Genomic DNA, 19,835 nt, shown 5'->3' with positions numbered 1-19,835 from the left:
AAATTCTGTTCATGCATTCTAAATGTTCCTTTATTGTTGTTGTTGTTGTTATCGTTGTTATTTACTATTATTATTATTATTATTATTGTTATTATTAGTATTACTATTTTTGTAGTTTCTAAGAAAGTTAAGTTACAAAATTTACTAGAGTCTTCATCAAACCAAGTCTGTGGGCAGGAGTTGGCTACTGTAATGCTGCAGAGGTTATCAAGATACATTTATTATTGTTGTATTTATTTTGAGGTGGTTCTAGTATACTTTCTATTGCCTAATATAAGGATTTCTCTCAAGTAGGTCTCTGAGAGGGTTGCCAAAGGAGAATTTAGATCTGCTGTTGCCATTGTTAGGCCTCCTGGTCATCACGCAGAACCAGATGAAGCAATGGGGTTTTGTCTTTTCAACAATGTCGCAGTTGCAGCTAATCTTCTTGTGAATGAGAGAGTATGGAGTTCATCCAGTTGAAGTCTTTGAAAATGTTTGTGTTCTCTCTTATATATGAAACTTGCTTCCTTTCCATTAATCTTTTCTTTTTTTTTTTTTTTTGGTTATAGCCTGAATTGGGCATAAGAAAAATCTTGATTGTTGATTGGGATGTCCATCATGGAAATGGTACTCAGAAGATGTTTTGGAAGGACCCGCGGGTGTTGTTCTTCTCTGTTCATAGGTACATAAAAATTTGATGTGTTTTCTTGTTAAAGCCCTGTAATTCTTCACATCTGCAGGAATATTCAGTCTTTGACAATTTCTTAATAATGTTTTGATTACATAGTTAACTAGTTTTGAGCACTTAATCCTTAAAGTGTGTGTGTGTGTGTGTGTGTGTGTGTGTGTGTGTGTGTGTGTGTGTGTGTGTGTGTGTGTGAGTGGAATGGAGGAATATGATTCATGCAGCCAACCCTAATTAATTGGGATAAGGCTTAGATGTTGATGATGATGATTACGTTTTCGTGGCTTTTGGTAATATTAGTTAGGACAGATGTCTTTTAGCTGCATTATCTATTGTTAACTATAGTTAATCCTTGGTAGGCTACTATGAACAGAACTTAGTTGCATGATCTTTAACTAGGTGCTGCTTTTGCTTCTAATCACACTTTGGACTTGTTCTTCTACTCTCGCTTCCTGGCTTGTTATACTTGATAACATTTTGAAACACGTACTTCCTTTGTCCTGCAGATGAATCTCTTACTGCTTTGCTTCAGCTTCGTGCAACTATAGAACGAAGTGAAAAACAATGAACATTCTATTAAATGGAGACTTGTGACCTATGGAAATGACTAATGAATTATATGCATTGTTTGAATTATCTCCGATATTATCGAAATATCTCCGATATTATTGTTATCTCCAACTTGGCAATATCGATAACACTGACAGTATTAGAAATTCCAAGCATCAACAGTGTATTGCTAAGTACCGCTAACGAATCAATATCGCCAATATTTTCAATTGTGTAAATTCTAGGCGTCGCTTGTATTTCTAATGTATCGATAATGCCAATGTATTTTGCCAATATTTTCGACTATGTAAATTCTAGGTGATGCTTGTGCCACAAGTGCATCAGTGATATTTCAGTAATATCACCAACGTAGAGATATCATAAAAAGTTTGTTTATTTAAAAAATCTCTTTTAAATTTTTTTTTTTTTTTTTTTAATGAGCGCATTGTTGTAGCAGTTTTCAATTTGTCATTGCTAATATTGATAATATCTCAATACTATCATTATCGCAACATGCACGATATCAAGATCACAATCTTTTGTTTCCTCTCCTGTTGTTGATGATTTCTTTGTAAAATATCAAGAGTGGTCGATATTCTGCAATATCGATGGATGTTTGGATGGAAGGTTGGATGGATGATCGGATGGTTAAATGGGATGGTTAGATTGTTTCTTACAATGACACGTGCCTTTAAGCTCTCATTAAATGGAAACTTATTGTGTATACATTCATTTTGCAAATTTTATATTTCTAAATATGCAAATATGTATATTTTTGCATCTCCTAAAGTTTCATTGAAATTCTACTGTTTTCTCACATTTCTGGTTATCAGGGATATTATCGACGATATCGATATTGTTTCTGTATCCTTGACCAGCGAAACTTGTAGCGATACCAATACTAAGAACATTGATTATATGGCTGCTCTAGTAACACTAGTTGCATCAAATGCATTTTGATTTGGGTGATAGAATTAGTTAACAAAAGTTCTGATGATGCCGTTTCCATTTAGTTAATCCCTGGTGATCATAGGCTAATCTTGGGAGATCATAGGCTATCTTTGAAATAACGTTGCATTGCCATTTAGTTAATCCCTGGTAATCATAGGTTGTCTTTGAAAAAATGTTGCATTTCCATTTAGTTAATCCTTGGTGATCATAGGCTCCGTCTTTGAAATAATGTTGCATATCGAAGCTACACCTAAGAGTTGAGCAAAGCTGCACCAAAAAATAAAATTAAAAAATTAAAAAACAAACAAAAATAGAAGCTTGCACATGACAAGAATTACCTGTTCTTCCTACCCGTGTGAAATTCTACTGCATTAAACCACAAGGATGCAAATCTAAGACAAGGATCAAAGACACAAGTGATGCAGGACAAGTGGGATTGAAGAATCAATATTCCTTATGTCATGGTTTCAATGCATATAGAATTGAACTTGGAGTCGGAAGGCTATGCGAAGAATATAGAGAAGAAAGTAGAGAGAGAGAGAGGAGAAGGAAGAGAGAGAAGGAAGAAAGGAATGAGGAAAGGGAGAAGAAAGAAGGGGAAAGGAGGGAGGGATCTTAGGGCAACTTAAGTTTTGTGTGTTAGCTAAAGAGGCTATGACACACTATATAAATAAAATAAGGTACGGAGTACGGTACTCGTGAGTGTTTGTAATATCGATAATATTGGTCTTTCATGGGTCTGATAGAAAACACTAGGGTAATTACTATATCCCCATGTATCCCACCATATATTGATGATTCGCGTTATATATTGTGATATCATCAATATATTGCAAAATATCATCAAAGCTCCACAAAGCTCCCTTGTATCATCAATATGTGTGATACGTATCAACTTTACGAAGGCAACGAGGCTCCCCTTCGAAAAAATGAAAAAGATAAAAAAGAGAACAGGGAAACAACGACATACCTGTGTAATCCCTTCTTGTTCTTCTTTGATTATTTGCCTACTGGATCAACGTTCTTCTCATCCTCTTCCGATTATCTACCTATTTCCGCAAACAAGTGTCCAAGAATCAGAGGTTAGGATCTTAAACCAATCTCATCATTTGTATTTCCACAAACAAGCAATGAATCAGAGGTTAGGATTGTTCAACCAATCTGTTCTTGGGATTGTGGTGGGATACACAATCTAGACAGTGTATATGAGTTAAATATGCCACGTGTACAATTTCTGAGTGTGATCGAGACAAACCCCAAGTGCAGGGTTGGGATGTAGTAATAACTTGGTGAAACCGAGGTCGTACCCACAAGCCATGTTTTAAATATCGACGATATTGGCCGATATATCCCACGATATGTCTTCTATCCCACCTTTGTGATACGAAACGCATAGGTAGTGCCGATATATCTCACATGTTCGATCAGGTGAGCACTTTCAATTTCCGATCCATTTTTTGTTGAAATTATGTTAAATCAATGTCAAATGGTTAAATCCATTTGTTCTTCACTTTTTGCATGAAAAATCATGGAGTTGGAGCTCTGATTTCAATATCCATTGTTTCTTCATGTTCTCCATATTTTTTTCGAAAATTTCCTTCAACCAGCTATTGATTGAGACTAATTTCGAAGTATATAGTAGTATTTGATGAAATGATCATCACATACACTCTAATTTCGAAATTTGAGTGTAGGTGGTCCGATTTGGGAAAATTTTGAAAAATTTCCAATTTCTCCCGAATCGCTTGCAATGTTGCACTCCAAACATGAAATCAAGCATGTATGAGGTTGATCTACTGATTTGTTAAGTCCCTGTCAATTTTTGAAAAATAAAAATAATTTTTTAATTAAAAATTAATAAAATATTATTAAAATATTATTGTTTTTTCAAAATTTCCATTCACTAACTTTTAATTGAGACTAATTTTAAAGTATTTAGGAGTGTTTGATGAAATGATCATCACATACACTCTAAATGTTATGCATTCAATTTGAATATAGTTGCATTAGTTTAGTCAAATAGCATGTAGCTTAGGACCCTATACAAAGGAAATCTGCTATGTGCACTTCTTTTTCAAGATGTTATGATTTAAAAGTGTGTATTAAGTTTTTGTTTTAACAATCCCTCAAGTTTCATTGAAAAATTCAACCTTTACCCCATGTTTCCCAAAAAGTTTGATAAATTACCCGATGCAAACGATATATCCTGTGTGATAACTGATACGTATCTATATCCCAAGGATGTGATACGTAACATGATATCGATATTTCGAACATTGCCCACAGGGACTTATAATTATGCTATTTTTGGAACACTTAAGAACTAAAACTAACTTATGGAATTTGATTAAGATGTAATGATGTAATTGAGAAGGAAATCAATAGGGATAAAGCTCTAGAGCGGTAAGGATCCACTTATAGCTATTTTTAATGTTTAATTCACTTAATTTAATCATATAACTTAACTGGAATCGAAGTCCTATCTTATTTAGCCGGATAATAGTGCGGTTAAACCATCATTTATATACCGACATAGATTTGAACTTCAATTAAATTGGTTCCCACTTTAAGCATCAAAGTATTGATCACAAGGGAATCAAAGCATTTATTGTGCCCTTAGTCAACGATAGATCAATAGATTTTACAGATCAATCTCTTGCAAAATAGATAAGCAGTTACTCCTAACTTTCCTAAGCATCCAATGTGCCTGGAGTCGACAATGGGTCAAAGTAAACTAAAAATATATCTTCATTCAAACTAAGTATTAATGAATTATTCAACAATCAAACCAAATACTTGAATTAAAGTAAACTAAGACATTAAAAACAATTATAAGCTTCACCTCTTGGCCCCAGTGAAGAGATGCAACCAACCATATACATGATTGAACTAAAACTCAAGAAAAACATGAAAAGTGAAGAAGAACCGAAGGATTGAAGAAGAAGGAGAACTCTATAGAAGCTCCATAACTTCTTGCTCTATCTCTTCTACACTAATTCGGGTTTAGAAAGGCTAGGTTTACCCATTTAAATAGGAAAAAATCGTAGCGACTTGAAACCGACTTCATTTTTATGCACTTTTGTTACGCTTTGGTCGCATCGACTGTCACCTTCGATTGCAGCCGAACATACCTTCGATCGCACCGAATTTCTCCAAAATGAATCTGAAGTCTGTCTCCCTCAGGTTGTGCCGTACTCCCTTTGGTGACATTGAACATGGCTTCGGTCACACCTAAGTTTCGAGCTGAATTTCTTCCGAAAATCACAATTTCTTGCTGGACTGTTATATACACATTCAGTCGGACTGAACCAACATCAGGTGGGACCGAACAGTTTGTTATTTTAGTTAATGTACTTTGTTATTCTGCTAACCATTTCTCTCTTTTGCACTTGGTTTTCTTAGATTTTTGTCACTTCAAATCTTCATTAAACACCTCCAAATCTCCAAATCTTGGTCATTTTTTAATCATTAAATATTCTTTTAATCGTTCTTTTCATCTTATCTCTCCAAATCACCTCGCATAACAAAACATACGTAAATAGATCAATTAAACACATGATTATAAAACCAATGCATAACAAGGAGAAAATATCCAATATTTCACACTTAACACACCCCCCAACCAGCATTTTGCTAGTCCTGAGCAAAATATGTGAAAAACTAATCTTTAAAACTCAAATTTCAAACCTCTCTCAAAAAAACGACATTCTGTGCAATCCTATACATATGTGAGTAAAATTCAAAAATAAAAGGATGAAATATCATCTGTCTACAACCTAATATCGCTAGTAAACTATTAAACTAAATTCTCTTTCATCAATCAATCAATAGAATACATTCAAACATCAAGTTCCTAGTGTACTCAATGAATTCGAACTTATAATCCATAAGAGTTAGCCTTCTCTTATAATGTTAACTTATGATAATTACCTCAAAGTGAACAAATCAACACAAGTTACTGATTCCGAACCCATTTCCTTTCTTCACTTATTTTTTCAGCATTAATTTTGTTTTTCATCGACGACTTTCACACTATCGTCTCTCTCTCTCTCTCTCTCTCTCTCTCTCTCTTTTCCTTTCATTATTTCTTTATTTTTTTCTCATTTAGGTGCATGTAATAGGTAGCCATTTTTGCTTCCAACTGTTTTTTAGCTGGTCATTTTTCTTATTTTTGTACCATGGTAGAGAAGGATCTCCAGACTTGGTTCTTAACACTCTTAGGTAATCATCAAGCTAAACACTAGGAGTTCAAGTTTATTTTTAAAGAATATGAGTCAGATGTGAATTGGGCTCAATCGATGTTTAAATCTTCTATTAATTATTTCATTAAAAATAATTTTATTCAAAAATCTACTATTCAACTAGATTCTAGACATTCAAAAATTACATTATATGTTATCATCTTACACTCAAATATACACAAAACATTAATCTTCAAAGAGAGTATTGAAATATGACATTTGAAAAATTTTGAAATTTTTTGCTCAAAAACTAAGAAAATGCTAATTAGTTTCATCTAATCTCACCCCAACCTAAAATCTACATTATCCTCAATGTAAAAAGATATGGAGTGCATCATAACATGTGACAACGAAAATAAAAGAGGAATGAGTAAGAGAGAGTGCCTGAAGAAGATCATTAGGATGACATGAAGTCTCCATCATGTATAGGGGTTTCCACTAAACAAAACAAACTAAACAAAACCTAAACTATTTTAATGTTATCCTAAGAAAGCAGTAAATGGATAGGACCTCCATCGGACTAGAAGGTAAGTCCTGATAGACGAGATCATTTAGAGGGATGGACATATCATCTTAATCAAATTTCTCAGCAAATGGCTTAAGGCGATGACCATTCACTTTGAAAATGTTACCATTCTTAGGATATCTCAACAACCCCGTGAGGATAAACCGTTTTAACTCTAAAGGGGCCAGTCCAACGAGATCTCAGTTTACAGGGAAAAAGATGAATTCTCGAGATAAATAGGACTTTCAGAATTGGTTCAAAAGCACTCCGAAGAATGCTCTTGTCATGGAACACCTTCATCTTGTCCTTGTATGTTTGAGAGTTCTCGTAAGCCTTGCTTCGGATTTCTTCAAGTTCATTAAGTTGTAACTTGCGCAGCGAGCCGACTTTGTCGAGATTGAAGTTGAAATTCTTTATAGTCCAATACGCCTTATGTTCCAACTCTATAGGCAAGTGGCAAGCCTTCTCAAAGACAAGTCTATAGGGCGACATACCAATAGGGGTCTTGTATGCTATACAGTAAGCCCACAACGCATCAGTTAGTCGAAGTAACCAATCCTTGCGATCTGGGTTAATCGTTTTCTCAAGAATCTGTTTAATCTCCCTATTTGATATTTTTGCTTGGCTACTTGTCTGAGGATGATAGAAAGTGCTCACTTTGTGCGAAATATTGTATTTCTTCATCGATGATTCGAATGGTCTATTGTAAAAGTGAGATCCTCCATCACTTATGATGGCTCGAGATGTTCCAAATCTAGATAAAATATTTTCTTTCAAAAACCTAATAACCGTGCGATGGTCATTGTTCCGGCATGGAATTGCCTCAACCCATTTGGAAACATAGTCTACGGCGAGAAGAATATTGAGATTTCCAAAAAATGGAGGGAATGATCCCATGAAATCAATGCCCTAGCAATTGAATGCTTCAATGATTAGAATGGGGCTCAACGACATCATATTTTGATGGGATAATCCTCCCAATTTCTGACATTGGTCGCACGCTTTGCAAAGTTCATTTATATGTTTAAACATATTGGACCAATTAAAGCTGCACTGCAAAAATTTTGCTGTGGTCTTCTTAGCCAAAAAGTGGCCAACACACACGTATGAATGGCAAAAGGAGATGACACTATTTTGTTCATGATTAGGCACACATCTCTTAATGATTTGATCTGGGCAATTTGAAAAGATAAAGATCATCTCAGAAGAACTTGCGTACCTCGGCAAAGAATTTCTTCCTATCTTGTGCAGTCCAATGAGTAGGAGTTGTACTCGTGGCAAGATAATTGGCAATGTTAGCGTACCAAGGTAATTGGGAGACTTTGAAAAGTTGTTCATCAGGGAACATGTCATTGATAGGCGTCGTCTTCATGGAATCAGATAGGACAAGTCGAGAAATATGGTCAACTACTACGTTTTCTACTCCTTATCTCGAATTTGAAGGTCGGACTCTTAGAGTAGAAGGATTCATCTTGGAAAATGAGGCTTAACATTTTTTGTAGAAAGAAGGTATTTTAGCGCCACATGGTTGGTAAATATGATGATCTTGGATCCTATCAAGTAGGACCTAAACTCGTCCAAAGCGAACACTACAACTAAGAGTTCCTTTTCTGTAGTGGAGTAGTTCAATTTGATAGAGTCTAGAGTTCTACTCGCATAGTATATAACATAGGGTTTCTTCTCTTTTCTTTGACCTAGCATCAACCCATTTACATAGTCGCTTACATCGCACATGATTTCAAAAGCTATACTCCAATCGGGTGCTTGCATGATGGGAGCGCTGGTCAACATGCCTTTAAGCTTGGAGAAAGCTTCTTGGCATTCTTCGCTCCCCTCGTAAGGAGTTTCCTTTTGAAGAAGGTTGCATAAAGGACGAGAGATGAGACTAAAGTCCTTTATGAACCTTCAGTAGAACCCGACATGTCCTAAGAAGGATCGCACGTCGCATATGCTCTTGGGTGGTAGTAGGTTAGAGATTAATTTGATTTTAGCTTTATCCACCTCAATTCAATTGGACGATATAATGTGTCCAAGGACTATCCCCTTCTGAATCATGAAATGACATTTCTCCCAATTCAGCACAAGATTCTTTTATTCACATCTTTTCAACACCAATTTCAAGTGCTCAAGGCACTCGCTGAAGGATGAGTTGAAGACAGAGAAGTCATCCATAAAGACCTCTAAAAATTGCCCCACCAGTTAGAAAAAATACTCAACATGCATCTCTAGCCACATGGAATCGGTCTAGAGAAGTCATCCATGAAGAACTAGGAGAAGGTCTGGATCAATCCGTTGCAGTTCCGCTTCTGTATGCCACATGAAATTGGATTGTGGTTTGTTCTTCCATTTGACAAGGTACCTTTGGAAGTCCCCATCTTGCGTGGAAACAATTTTCTCATCCACTATCCTTTCAATCTCTTCCTTACAGTCAATTGATGGTGGAAGGGATGGAGCGGGTTGAGAAGTGTCGAAAAGTGGCCAAGGGTGGGAAAAAGAAACAATGGAAGGGTTGGAATAGAAGACTAGATCTTCCACATTGATTGTCGGATTTATTCTTATTTCAGGTGGAAAGTCTACCTTGTACGCATTAGACCCAATTTTACGCAATACTTTGAATGGTCCAGTATTGCGAGCTTGTAATTTATTAGCTCAACCCGGAAGAAACTGCTCTAGTCTAATCTTAACCATTACATAACCCCCTTCATTAAATTCTGTCCGCCTACAATGTTGGTCAGCTGAACATGTATAATTATCATTACTCGCATTTATTCACTGTCTAACAAGTGCATGCAAATCATGAATGTGTCGTGCAAATGCATCGGTTGACTCAGAAGATCATTGGGTAACTAACATGGGTAACAAGTCTATGGGCATCTGAGGTTTGTACCCACTAACAATTTCAAATGGACTCAACCCTGTAGATCTATTGACTGAACTGTTGTAGGCGAACTTGGCTATAGGTAGAATCAAATCCCAAGTTTTCACACATTCACCCACTAAGCATCGTAAGAGGTTTCCAACGCTGCGATTAAGCACCTCAGTTTGGCCATCAGTTTGGTGGTGGTATGCAGTAGAAAACTGCAAACATGTTCCCATCATGTGCCATAGTGTCTTCCAAAAATAGCTGGTAAATCTGCCATCACGGTCAGACACTTTGGTCTTACGTAAACCATGGAAACGGACCACACCATCGAAAAAGACCTTAGCAATATTAGACACATTCGAAGTTTTAGAACAGGGGATGAAATGTGCCATCTTAGAGAAGCGGTCCACAACAACAAAAATGGAATCGTGCTTTTTAATCATCTTAGGAAGCCCAAGCACGAAATCCATGCTAATGTTTTGCCACGGAGCATGTGGCCCAGGTAATGGCGTATATAATCAAGAATTTTTCTTTTGCTGCTTCGCCATCTAACACATTCTACACTGCCCTAAAATTTTGGCAACATCTTGATTGGGACTTGGCTAATAGAAATGATCCTCTATGAGGGTAGTAGTCTTATCGTGGCCAAAGTGGCCAGCTATCCCTCCCAAATGAAGCTCCCATACGAGGAATTCACGGAGGGACGTACGGGGAATACAAAAACGATTTCCTTTAAAAAGGAATCCATCTCTCAACACGAAATCCCTCACACTTTGCTGATCACTGGAGAGTGACGTATAGGTACCCCCAAAATCTGGACGTGTGGGGTACTCGTCTCTCAGTTGCTCAAAGCCGACAACTCCTAAACTCAAAGAATTGAGCAACTCCACTTTACGGCTAAGTGCATCGGCTGGTTTATTCTCTACTTCGGCCTTGTGTTTCAAGACAAACGAATACTCTTGAAGGAACGCAACCCACTTAGCATGCATTGGGTAAAGTTTCTTCTGGGAGTGAAGATAACGTAAGGCCTCATGATCAGAAAATAAGACAAATTCCTACGGTAGGAGGTATTGGCGACAATGTCTCAAAGACTGCACTACTGCATAGAATTCCTTATCATAGGTAGAGTATTTTTTGTTTTCTCTCATTAAGTTTCTCCTTGAAATAGGCAACTGGATGACCCTCTTGAGTCAAGACTCCACCTATACCGACACCAGACACATCACATGCAACTTCAAAGACTTTAGAAAAGTCGGGAAGGCGTATGACAGGAGCTTCGACCATCTTGCCCTTAATTTCTTTGAAAGTCGTAGCTGCGGCTTTCGACCACGAATTCTCCCTTCTTTATACACTCTGTAATGGGATCCATAATTGTGCTAAAACTCCTAACGAACCGACGATAGAATGTGGCTAAGCCATGGAAGCTTCACACTTCATGGATATTCCTCGGTTCAGGCCAATTAACTATGGCCTTGACTTTCTCTAGGTCTGCACACATCCCTTCTGTTGACACTATAAACCCTAAGAACACAACTTGCCTGGACATGAACGAATACTTCTTAAGGTTAGCATATAATTTTTCTGCCTTAAGGACGCTACAGACCAACTTCAAATGTTCAAGATGTGATTCTCTAGTGGTGCTATAGATTAGGATATCGTTGAAATACACCACTAAGAATTTCCCCATGAATGGTCTCAAGACCTGGGTCATTACCCGCATGAAAGTGCTGGGTGCGTTAGTCTAGGCAAAAGGTATGACTAACCACTCGTATAGCCCATCCTTCGTTTTGAAGGCGGTCTTCCATTCATCACCGAGGCGTATACGAATTTGGTGATATCCACTCTTGAGATCTATTTTGGAGAAAATGGTGGACTTAGCCATCATGTCTAACATGTCATCAAGCCTAGGTATGAGAAACCTATACTTGACCGTGATTTTGTTGATGACTCTACTATCCACTCTATACACATGCCCCAAGTGCCGTCTTTCTTAGGTGTCAGTAAAACGGGTACGACACACGAGCTCATGCTCTCCTGGATGAAATCCTTTCACAGGAGCTCATCTACTTGCTTCTTCAACTCTGCATGCTCTATAGGGTTCATCCTATAGTCAGGAAGGTTTGGTAGAGTCGACCTAGGGACAAGATCAGTGGCATGCTGGATGTCCCTCATGGGTGGCAACTTATCCGACAAATCCTCAAGGAATACATCTCTGTACTCCTCTAAGACCGGGGCTACCTCGTGGGGTAACTCTACTTGTACTTCTGGTGTAGCATCTCTAGCCACTAAGGCATATACCGTCGAATCCTCCTCAGTCTCTCTTTTAAACTCTTTAGCTATGATGATGTGGAGAGACTTGGGTGTGGATTTCCTGAACACTACCACCAACTAGAATTGTACGTGTTCGAGATGGGAGCACTGAACGCCCTTTGATAATTGTTTACGACATTGGATTGCTCATGCAACAACTCTTGGAATGCATTGTAGGACACTCCTGCGTCAAGTTTATATTACTTGCGTGAATACCGCAAACAGTTTCAATGGTCTCCTGGCCTCGACCTTTCTCGTAAGGTTAGTCACCCTAGCGTTGACGTCGTCTTCTTCCCTTAAGACTTATATTCCTCCCTTCTCTTTGCGTTTTAAGATAGCATATTAAAATAGTCTCATGCATCATCGGAATCTTTGTTCATGAATTCCCCATTGCACATAATCTAATGCCGGGGCATTTTCACACCGGGCTCGACTGGGGTCGCCTGTGGGATGCAGGGGCACACTCGGTGTGGGCGGGGCCCACGGGGGAGGTCTCGTGTTTGAGACTCCTCACCGGGGGTGATTAATGCGCATTTCACACCGGGCTCGAGTGAGGTAGCCTGTGGGATGCGGGGACACACTCGGGGTGGGCGGCCCGTGTGAGGCGGTACCCATGTGATTTGGGGCCCACGAGGGGGGTTTGGCCGAGGTCCTAACCCATGAGATGTGGGGCTTGGGCTATGAGACAAAAGGGATTAATTCACCATACTCTAACAGTTCGAGCTTTTAGAGTAAGTGGTTAATTGTCCTGTATCACCATCTCTACGAATTGGCACATGGGCGAAGTCGGTCTATCATTAAGAAACTTATGACTCGCCAAACTTTGTAGCCATGATGTGGCAGGCACTTAGAAGATCCTTAAACCTCTCCTAGCATTGGAATAAGGTTTTTTCCTCTTTCAATGAAAAGTTTATAATGGCCCATTCTAAGGGTATTATTGGTCTTATGCAATGTTCGAAATATCGGTATCGCGCAATGCATCGTACCCTTGGGATATAGATACGTATCGGTTATCACATGGGATATATCGTTTGTATCGCATACTTTATCGCGCTTTTTGGGAAACATTGGGAAAATGGTTGAATTTTTCAATGAAACTTCAGGGATTATTAAAAAAGATCTTAATACACACTTTTAAATCATAAAATCTCAAAAAAGAAGTGCACATAATAGGTTTCCTTTGTCTAGGGTCTAAGCGATGCGCTGCCCTATTGAACTAAGACAACTATATTCAGTATCCACCCCGTCCATTTGTTTTTCCATATCATTTTAGGACATTATCCAAATATTGAAGCAAATCCAATAATTAGGTAGACCATACCAAATGTAACAATGGTGATTGACCATTAGTGGGCCACAAAAGTTTTGGATCAAGCTGATAATTGGTTTTTCTCTTCATTCAAACTTATGTGAAGTTATTAGGAGATGGGATGCCCAATAAAATATATGAAAAAATTAAGGTGCACCCTAAGAAGTTTTTAATGGTACCGTGTTCAACTAACACTGTTTCCTTGAGTATGGTCCACCTGATAATTGGATCTTCTTAATTATTGGGATCATGTCGTAAAATGATTTGAAAAAAACGGACGGACAGAGTGGACACAATACACACGTCAAGTTGGGCCCCATGGTACGACTATATGGTCTTGGGTGAGGCGGGTCTCACCTAATCCGCTCCTTGCACCTCTTATAGTACCGAGTAAACTCTATTGGGCCCACCATGAATGTACATGGTTTATACATGCTGTCCATCCATTTTTTCGGCTCATTTTAGGGGTTGAGCACAAATTTGAAACATATCCAAAGCTCAAGTGGACCATACCGCAGGAAACAGTAGGAATAATGATTTCCATTGTTGAAACCTCCCTAGGGCCTACAGTGATGTTTATTTTTCATCCAACCTGTTCATAAGATCACAAAGATATGGATGAAGGAAAAGAACAAATATCAGCTTGATCTAAAACTTCTTTGGCCCCCAAGGATTTTTTAACGGTAGATGTTCAATTCACACTATTTTCTGTGGTGTGGTCCACTTGAGCTTTGGATATGCTTCATTTTTTGGGCTAAAACCATAAAATTATATGGTAAAATAGATGGACATAGTGGATAAAATACATGAATTATAGTGGGCCCACAGAGTTTATGTATTACAGTACTCACTACGTTATCGCTTCCCACACACTGCGAAGATGGGTAGTGACGCTCCTGCAACTTGAGTCGTACGAACAGTTCAAAGCTACATGGCCCCACAATAATGTATTTATTATATCTACACCGTTCATGCATTTGGAGAGATCATTTTAGATCATGAGCCCGAAAATGAGTCATATTCAAAGCTCAAGTGGACCACACCGCAAATAGCAGTGGGGCTGATTCTCACTGTTAAAACGTTCGTAGGGCCCATCATAATGTTTATTTTCCATCCAATCTGTTCATTAGGTCACACAGACTTGGATGAAGAGGAAAAACAAATATCATATTGATCCAAAACTCCTATGACATCGAAAGGGTTTCAATGGTAAACGTTCAATCTCCCACCGCTGTTTGTAGTGTGGTCCACTTGATCTTTGGATTTGTCTTATTTTTCGGTTCAAGCCTTTTGACGAGCTTGCCAAATGGTTGAACGGTTTGGATATAACACATACCTCATGATGGGACTGATGGAACTTGGCGACGTCAACACACCAGTCACCTCGTGGTGGTGTGCGGTACACCAGCCAACTGGATTTCCATAAAAAGGGCTCGAACGCCCTTTTTTTTTAAAGCATAGAGGGTTCCAGCCTTCCGAAACCCTAAAATTTCTCCCAAATCTCAAATATCTTCGGATTTCGGCGAAGATTTCTCCGAATTTCAGCAAGGATTTCTCTGGATTTCACCCAAATACTCAGATTTCTCCAAATTTCGATGGATTTCTCTCCCACATCAGAGATTTTGTTTGTACTAACCTACGAATGACGCTTTGATTCAAATGGCCCACCGAAGGGAAGCTTCCGATCATGGCGATCTCTTGTACAGGTATCGAAATCCACCTGTTGAAAGTTTCTCTATATATTTTTTTAATTTTTTCGATTTTTTAAAAGATAATGACGTTGTCCCGAACGATATTTGGTCTCTTTGTTTTTTTTTTTTTTTTTTTAATTTTTATTTTTTAAATTGGTATCTTTCGAAGGTTTCGTGTCGCTGGACCGCGATACCGATAATATCGGCCGATAGTATTGATATTGCGAACACTGGTCTTATGAATCGGGAAGAACTTTTTAAGGAACTCTTCGGTCATCTCTGCCCATGTCTCGATTGATCTTGGTCTCAAGGAGTGAAGCCAAGACTTAGCCTTCTCCTTCAATGAGAAAGGGAACAATTTTAAACTGAGGGTGTCATCCGACAAATTGTTGAAGTGTAAGGTCACTACAATCTCATTAAATTCCTTGAGGTTGATATGTAGGTATGGACTTTCAGAATTTAGTCCATGGAATTTCTAAAGTAGTTGGATCACTCCTGGCTTCAAATCCACGTTTCTTATATTATGTGGAAAGATCATGTAGGAAGGTGTGCTCTTCCTAGCTGGTTGTAAATAATCACGTAGTGTTATAGTCGGTGGGACGTTTTACACTGAGTTTTCATCTTGTTGCTCAGAGGCACGATGTTGAGGTTGATTCTTGGCCAAGTCAGAAGATCTTAGGGGTTGTCTAATCCGGTGATGGATAGGCAAACCTTCAGCTAATCCTCCTTCACTTAAGAGACAGAGAGTGTTATCACGAACCCACTTCGGCATGAACCACTCTCAACCCTAATTCTAAACCTACCTACTATTATTGAAATAAAAACCAGAGAAAAATAAGAAATTTGAAATAGCTAAAAGCAAGAGGGTTGGAAGGATAGTACCCGATTGGTGATTCTAGGTTAGATTCTACAAAACAGAAGAAACAATGTTAGTATGTAAAAATCTCAGAAAAAAACTATTCTAGAAACACAATGAAAACTAATCCTAATCCTAATCCTACACTAATTCTAATACTAAGGTATTTCAGAAAGACATAGAAGAAGTTCCTCAGCAACGGCGCCAAAAAACTTGATCGAGACAAACCCCAGGTGCATGGTTGCGATGTAGTAATAACTTGGTGAGATCGAGGTTCAACCCACAGGGACTTATAATTGTGCGATTTCTAGAACACTTTAGAACTAGAATTGGAACTAAAACTAACTTATAAAATTTGATTAAAGAAGTAATGATGTAGTTGAGAAGGAAATCAATAGGGATAAAGCATTAGAGCAGTAAGGATCCACTTATAGCTATTTTTAATGTTTAATTCACTTGATTTAATCATATAACTCAATTGGAATCAAAGTCCTATCCTATCCAACCGGATAATAGAGCGGTTAAACCATCATTCATATACTGACATAGATTTGAACTTCAATTGAATTGGTTCCCATGTTAAGCATGAAAGTATTGATCGTAGGAAATTCTAAGCATCTATTGTGCCCTTAGTCAACGATAAATCAATGGATTTTACAGATCAATCTCTTGCAAAATAGATAAACAATTACTCCTAACTTTCCTAAGCATCCAATGTGCCCGGAGTCGACAATGGATCAAAGTAAACTAAAAATATATCTTCATTCAAACCAAGTATCAATGAATTGTTCGACAATCAAACTAAATACTTGAATCAAAGTAAACTAAGACATTAAAAATAACTACAAGCTTCACCTCTTAGATCTAGCTAAGAGATTTAGCCAACCATATAAATGATTGAACTAAAACTTAAAAGAAAAGCATGAAAAGTGAAGAACCACCAAAGGATTGAAGAAGGAGAACTCTATAGAAGGTCCACAACTTCTTGCTCTCTCTTCTACACTAATTTGTGTTTAGGAAGGCTAGATTCACCCATTTAAATAGGAAAAAATCGCGTCGACTTGAAACTGACTTCAATTTCATGCACTTTTTTTACGCTTTGGTCACATTGACTGTCACCTTCGGTTACAGCCAAACATACCTTCGATCGCACTGAATTCTCTCAGTTGTAGCCGAATTTCTCCAAAATAGATCTGAAGTCTCTATCTCCCTCAGGTTGCATTGAACTCCCTTTAGTGGCACTGAACATGGCTTTGGTCGCACTTAAGTGTCGAGTCGAATTTGTTCCGAAAATCACTGGTTCTTGCTGGACAATTCTGTGCACATTTGGTCGGACTAAACCAACCTCAGGTGGGACTAAACAATTTGTTATTTCTGTTAATGTACTTTGTGATTCTGCCAGCCTTTTCTCTCTTTTGCGCTTGGTTTTCTTGGATCTTTGGCACTTCAAATCTTCATTAATCACTTCCAAATTTCCAAATCTTTACTTGGTCATTCTTTGAGTATTAAATCTTCTTTTAAACGTTCTTTTCATCTTATCTCTCCAAATCATCTCGCATAGCAAAACATACATAAATAGATCAATTAAACACATTTATGCTTATAAAATCAATGCATAATAAAGAGGAAATATACGATATTTCATACTCAACTGAGTGCCTGCATATCAGGTGTCATACGCAACTAACTTATCACTTTTGAAAGGGTAGTTGGTTGTATGATATTCAAGTAGTGTATGACATATGATACATATGCACTTAGAACTTGTACATGTGGCATTTATTAACTTAGATTAAACTGATTAAATTGCGGAATCTACTGTCACTGTGTCATAGTCCTAGAATCAGAATGTCCGGATGATCATAACCTCTTATTCAGGGACACTTGTTTGTTGAAATGAGACCATTGGATATTTTTCTTTCTTAACCATTCAATAAATGTCCGTGAATCTGATTGACAGATGATGAAATGAGGGTAAATTTTGGATTTTGGTGCATCTAAACTATGAAATGTAATCTGGACAGTTTAATTTGAAAGTTATCGAAGTTTTTCTCATTTAGAAGCTAAACTTCCATGTTAGTTTAGTGCCATATAAAAAATACTGGTGACTCTTTGGCTGTATGCATGCAATAGTCATATGGCAATCTAGATTGTCCAAATCATTGACCCACCAATCTGATAGTCAAATAAATAAATAAGCACAATTTTTGGTTCATTCAGGCATCTAAATTGGGACGCATAGTGTAGATGGTTTAATCTGAATTAGTTGTAAGATATTTGAATGATATGAACTCATTTTGGATATAACTGCATCACTTCTGTTAGACAACACATAGTTTAAGACCCTATACAAAGGGAACTTATGCATCCGAGTTTTTTTGGTAATACTCTAGGTTTTAAGCATGTAGTCTTGTCCCTTTCAACATCCCTTGAAGTTCATAGAAAAATTCCATCAGTTTCCCAATGTTTCCCCAATTTTCCTTGAAACAATGATGCATTCCTTGATAGAGGCAATTTTCCCATGCGAAAACTGATCTGTTTTTGTATCCCAAGGGTGTGATGCATGCATCGATACTGATATTGCAAACATTGCTCATGAATACAAGAAAAGATGCATGTGCATATGCAAAATTATATTTCTCTACACAAAATTATATCTCTACACTTTCCCTCAACCGAATGATCCTAAACGTTTGATCAATGGCATGGAAAATGGACAATCGAGATTAAGCAGAGAAACAAAATAGGTCCAATCATCATCTCGAAACATGATGCAGGACATGAAATTTAAATATGATGTGCGAGATTTTAGGCTTAAGATCATGTTAGTTCAGAAACAATTACACATTCCATATCCCACATGAAAGTCCAAACCATTCAATTAAGGGGAATCTATGCGTGTCCAGGCATACACATGTTAGGGCTGGATCTATTAAAATTATAAACCAAACGATGCTCAAAGATAAGCAGTAATCATCCACACTTGCACAACAATTAGTCCCTAATCCAAAGGATTCACCAATTTCAATTCAAGGAACCCTAGGGTGAGAAAAGAGGCAAATAAATTAAGGATAATGCAATTTAGGGTTGGGGTTTATGAAAAACTGGTATGAGAGGGTAAAATAAGAAGAAAAGCTGAACCGGAAGACAGTTCCTGCGTGCGGACAGCAACAATGACCTAGACGCATGTGCGTGTGATCACGGCCGCACGTGTGTGGGGCCCACTATTCAGAAAAAGGCCACCTTGGCCCTGGTCGGCCAGGGATGGACTCCAAAACCCCCAAATCTCAGCTCGATCCGATGCACGGTTTGTGTGTGGTGCTCCGCCGAAGTTTCAGCCCTCCTGCAGGGCTAGATTCTGGAAATTTGCTGTAGGGAGAAAAGCAGCTGCAACTATTGATGGATTTGCAGATGGAATGCTTGTAGGAGAAGAAAAATATGGATGAAAGAAGGTGGGGGCGAATCGGGATAGTTGTGGCTTCGCACCATGGTAGTTAGCCCTTCGAAGAAGGGAGGGCTTCACAATTCAGAGAGTAGGAAAACGTAGAATTTTTATTAATCTTCAATGAATCAAAAGAGTTACAAGGGGTGCCTATTATAGGAAAACCCTATACCCCAAAACTCGCGCCATGTGCGCAACCTATTACTTGGCGATGAAGTAAACTAAAATAAAAACCAAACAAAGAAATCTATAGCGTTCATGATGTTCTAAATAATAACAATAAGCAAAATTTAAAATATGAAATCAATCCGACTAGTGGGTCACGATCATGAGATCCCATGATGGACTTTTCTTAACTATCAGGCCCACTCTTTTGAACCAAACTTCGTCTTCTAACTAGGATGCCCTCCCTGGACGTCGTCATCGATCTAGATCGATGTTGGGGCCCTCC

The 19,835-nt window shown here is 38.0% G+C and overlaps 1 protein-coding gene across 1 annotated transcript in view; it reads left to right on the top strand.

Annotated features, from left to right (window-relative positions):
- The window catches only part of LOC131229126 (histone deacetylase 5-like), an 89,365-nt gene that overhangs the window by 32,675 nt on the left and 36,855 nt on the right, over positions 1–19,835 (top strand). The window contains exons 3-4 of the mRNA XM_058224999.1: positions 295–441; positions 552–664. Of these exons, the coding sequence (XP_058080982.1) occupies positions 295–441; positions 552–664 (260 nt within the window). The remainder of the gene's footprint in view (positions 1–294; positions 442–551; positions 665–19,835) is intronic.

This window comes from Magnolia sinica, chromosome 16 (genome assembly GCF_029962835.1).
Source record: "Magnolia sinica isolate HGM2019 chromosome 16, MsV1, whole genome shotgun sequence".
NCBI classification, from domain to species: Eukaryota; Viridiplantae; Streptophyta; class Magnoliopsida; order Magnoliales; family Magnoliaceae; genus Magnolia; species Magnolia sinica.
The sequence above is the reverse complement of the archived record's forward strand: the minus strand, read 5'-3'. Positions and strand labels throughout refer to the sequence as shown.